General features: G+C 41.2%; 1 protein-coding gene and 1 long non-coding RNA gene across 3 annotated transcripts in view; one reads left to right on the top strand and one right to left on the bottom strand.

Moving 5' to 3' along the window:
* The first annotated feature begins 1312 nt into the window (after nucleotides 1-1312).
* Nucleotides 1313-3790, top strand: part of LOC109297676 — a 6167-nt gene continuing 3689 nt past the window's right edge. The window contains exon 1 of the long non-coding RNA XR_002097382.1: nucleotides 1313-1322. This is a non-coding gene — a long non-coding RNA (uncharacterized LOC109297676). The remainder of the gene's footprint in view (nucleotides 1323-3790) is intronic.
* The window catches only part of VLDLR (very low density lipoprotein receptor), a 19023-nt gene continuing 16674 nt past the window's right edge, over nucleotides 1442-3790 (bottom strand). The window contains exons 16-19 of one of the 2 annotated variants that reach the window (XM_019517642.1): nucleotides 3698-3784; nucleotides 3214-3291; nucleotides 2786-2955; nucleotides 1442-2084 (exon numbers count right to left, since the gene is read on the bottom strand). In XM_019517642.1, the coding sequence (XP_019373187.1) occupies nucleotides 2049-2084; nucleotides 2786-2955; nucleotides 3214-3291; nucleotides 3698-3784 (371 nt within the window). In that variant the 3' untranslated portion in view covers nucleotides 1442-2048. The remainder of the gene's footprint in view (nucleotides 2085-2785; nucleotides 2956-3213; nucleotides 3292-3697; nucleotides 3785-3790) is intronic. The other variant, XM_019517643.1, reaches the window with a different exon arrangement.

Raw genomic sequence — 3790 nt, forward strand, 5'->3', positions numbered from 1 at the left:
GGAGTTCACCAAGGTGTATTGGTGCTGCAAAGATCTGACAATCCTACCATACAGCTAGTTAAACTTGGAGGCCAAGTACAGGGGGAGAGAGTGCTTTAGGAGGCCATCCCTGCAAGGTCTACTATTGTTAGTATATGGCAGCTAAAGACAGGGAGGAAGATATGCAAAAGCAAGAGACCAGGCAGGAAACTGGGACTGGAACAATGCCTTTCCTCCCAAAATACCCCCTACCTAGGAGAAAAACCCAACATTGAACACCCCATTGAGCTAAAGGCTTGTGTTGGGACAAGAGACCTATGTATCTATGTTTTAAGTTAGGAATTTTCTAACTGGAGGGGGACCATTTAATAAAAACCCCTTGATACCAGTAACTGCCCAAGCCTCACTGCTGAAAAAACTGGGGACAAGTCATCTGTAGAATGGATACTGCTGTTGGTAGCAACAGAATCTCTTGAGAATCTGTAAGCTTTTTTGGGCCTGTTTTCTTTTTAGCCAAAATCTAAAAAAGTGCTGCCCACATATGGAAGCTTAACATCTGCCCATCTGGATTGGCATTTCCAGAACACTATAGTAGCCAATACGAATGTGTGCCCCTGGAGACTGAGGGGGGACACAGCAACCACCTGCAGGGAAAGCTCTGGCAGGCAGCTAGGGTGGTGTTGGTGGCAGGAAGGGGAGTGGCAGTTGCCTGCAGAGGCTGGGGGGCAAAAAGCAACAGTAGCAGCACCAGGCAGTAAGTGGCAGCTTGCATGCAGTGTTGGTAGCAGCTCTCATGCTATGCATTGCAAAAACAAAAAAAAACAAAAAACAAAAACAAAAAAACCCAAACAAACAGGTTTTTGCAATCCTTCACAGATTAGGCAAGGATCCTTGGAAGAGATAAAGGAGCTCTATACTATAGCAGTTTGCTAGAGTTACGTACTGGCATTACTTGTACATCTTAATCCATTCTATTAAGCCAAGCACAGGTCAGAGCTAGACTCAGCAAGTAAGACCTCTGCATGTCCTGAAGCTCCTTTAAAATGGTGACAAGGAGAAAAATCCTCACCATGCACAACTGATTGCTACAGGCTATATTACCACAAGACTATAATAATGTCAGTCTAGATTACCAGCATCTGAAAAGTCCTTGGTAGAAGAAGTTCAGTATGCATATTAAAAAAGGAACCAAGACACCCACCCCAAACAAAAAAGTCATACAAAATACCAACAACTTTGGAGGCACTACCTCTTTTGATTTAGCATTTGCTCTGCAGGGCACTGACCTGGTATATTGCTTGAAATTAGCGCTGGGTTACCAATTGCCTTGCTTGTTCAGTACTGTATAACTGTACTAGACTCATCCCCTTTGGGGATGAGTCAAGAAAGTACGAGCTTCCCTATAAGCCAAGGTGACCCAGGAGAACTTGGCAGTCACTTGAACATAAGCGAGGACAACTCAATTTTACTGCTTGGTTTTTAATTAATTTTTGCATTTCAATTTACAGTGGTTTCTTAAAGAGCATTCATCCTCTTCACCCCTCAAATGAGGTCAAATTTAAGTCAGACATACAAAATTACTTATGTTTACAAATTTTTGGCAATTTATCCTAGTAACCCGTTTTCTCCTATTGCCATTGTCCCAACCATTGAAAAAAGTTTACAATAATTTACATCTGAAGTATTTCAAAGTGCTTCATAGTGATTTCTAGGAATATTTACAGGTGGCCTATACACATATGTACAGGTGGTACACTATAGCACAAGTTGTGGCTGGAATATGGCTTTCTATGGAAAGTGCTTTAAATATTTGGTCAGTGGTGGCAACTGACCAATTTAAGGGTTATAGGTAAAAACAGTAACCATCAAAAGCTGAATTGTTGTGGACAATATTTACAAAATTTCTATTGTTAAGCTGTATAAAAAAAAATTTACACAAGCTTGCTCCATTCACAAAGGAGTCTTCATTCTTCCAGAATGAAAAAGAGTATCAGCCACTGGATTGGTTACCATCCAAAAAGAGTGTAGCACACAAGTAGACTGAAAGAAGGATTGCTAAGTTGTGGTAGTCAAGCTACATCTTCATCTGTACTTACAACAGATATCTGTACAAGAATAAAAAGTATGTTAGTCTTGCACCCCACTTTAAGAAGTCAGCAAAAAACACCCTACATCTCTATGGATTAGAGACATGCAAGAGTGGAGTTGTGCCTTTTAGAGCCAGACTTATGCCCCATGACAAAGCAAGTCAGACCAAGTTTTGCCATCATGCATTGCATTTTAGCTTGCACTCCTGGGGGGGAGACAAGTATACCATTTTCATGAATTGTGCAGTTTAGATTTTATAGTTTTATTTGTATAGCACCTCCCCCCTTTCCAAAGAAGTTCTGTTGAGCAACTAGAACTAGGCCTATTCCTGTAAAGGCTTTCTAGGCAAGTCATATTGAAAGCAACTTAAAGTATGCATAAAAGAATTTCTTACAGCTCTAGGCACAAGAGTCCAAATCAGGCAAAACAAAAAAAGTGGGAGGAACATTTGTTTAGATTGTCAGAGCTAATTTAGGCTACCTCTTCCTCTGGTGACCTGAGCAATATAGGAAGTGGTTGGGTCTAGTTTGGATTATACCCTCCCAACACAGAACTAGAAAACATGGTCAAGATTTTACTCTTCCTCAGCTAGCCTAGGAAGCCAGTTTATTTTGTTACTTTGACTTTCAGCTAGGGATCAAGCTGAAAATGTTTTAGGCTAATCTCTAGACTGGAGTTGAAAGAAAGAAAAAAGTCAACTGCTAGAGAGTTTGCTTACTGCTGGGTAAGTATGTCCTACTGAACTGCTGTGTCTCCCAATATCAATAGTGAGGTCTTCTTCAGTGGTTTTCAAGTAGACAGGGTTGTCAAAGTTCATGCTTTTCATGTTCTTGTGTTGCCAGTTACGCCATATGAAGTAGCCACCTACTGCAGCCATTGCCACCAATACTGCAAAAGAAGAAGTCAGTCAGCACTGAGAAAGTGCCACTCCCCCAGGATTCTCCAACACATACCCATTCCATGGGAGAGCAGGGATTAAAAGCTTAAGTTTGTTATTCAGTCAATTAACAGAGGTTCTAGAATTAGACTAGCTCCTAGATCCCTCATTATTTTAGGACTAGATAATGCCAAGGCAAGTAGCCATATTCAGTTTTAGAATAATACCCAGAGTTTGAAGTCTCTAGTTACTTCACCAGTTGTACTTACACACAGGAATAATGGCCCATGCAGCTGAAGTTCCTTTAGTAGAACTTACTTCTGACACTGTGCTGCTGAGATTGCGTTCTAGGGGAAGAAACAAGACATTAGGTGTTGTACTTGCTGTTGGAGTTGGTAGTTGTCAAAAAGCCATCAACTGCTTGTCTGGATGAAATGACAGCAAGGGAAAAGAAGACTGTTTTGCTTCAGTGAAGTGGCATGTCCTCATTCATACATGTCCCATACTAGACATCTACAGCTCTTTCAACATGGAGGTTTTAGACCCCCCCCCTCAAGCTAAGACACTTGTTAGAGTGAATTTGCTTTCCAAGGCACACATGTATAGTCAAATGCAAGCTTTACATGAAAGGGGTAAATGTGTTCCTATGCATGCAACTGGGTTCAAGGCATCTTAATGGGGTCTTCTCCTGCTAGCTTGTTACTGGTTATAATGCACAAAATGTTGCAAGAGGTGAATTATTGGGACCAATACCTCCAGGAACTGGTCCAAGAGATGATTTTTCTGTTGTGCTGGTATCTTTTGTCTCAAAGCAAACCACAGTAGTTCCAGTACCTGAAACTGGTT

The sequence above is a fragment of the Gavialis gangeticus genome, unplaced genomic scaffold (genome assembly GCF_001723915.1).
Source record: "Gavialis gangeticus isolate Ggan-Ray unplaced genomic scaffold, GavGan_comp1, whole genome shotgun sequence".
Classification (NCBI taxonomy): Eukaryota; Metazoa; Chordata; order Crocodylia; family Gavialidae; genus Gavialis; species Gavialis gangeticus.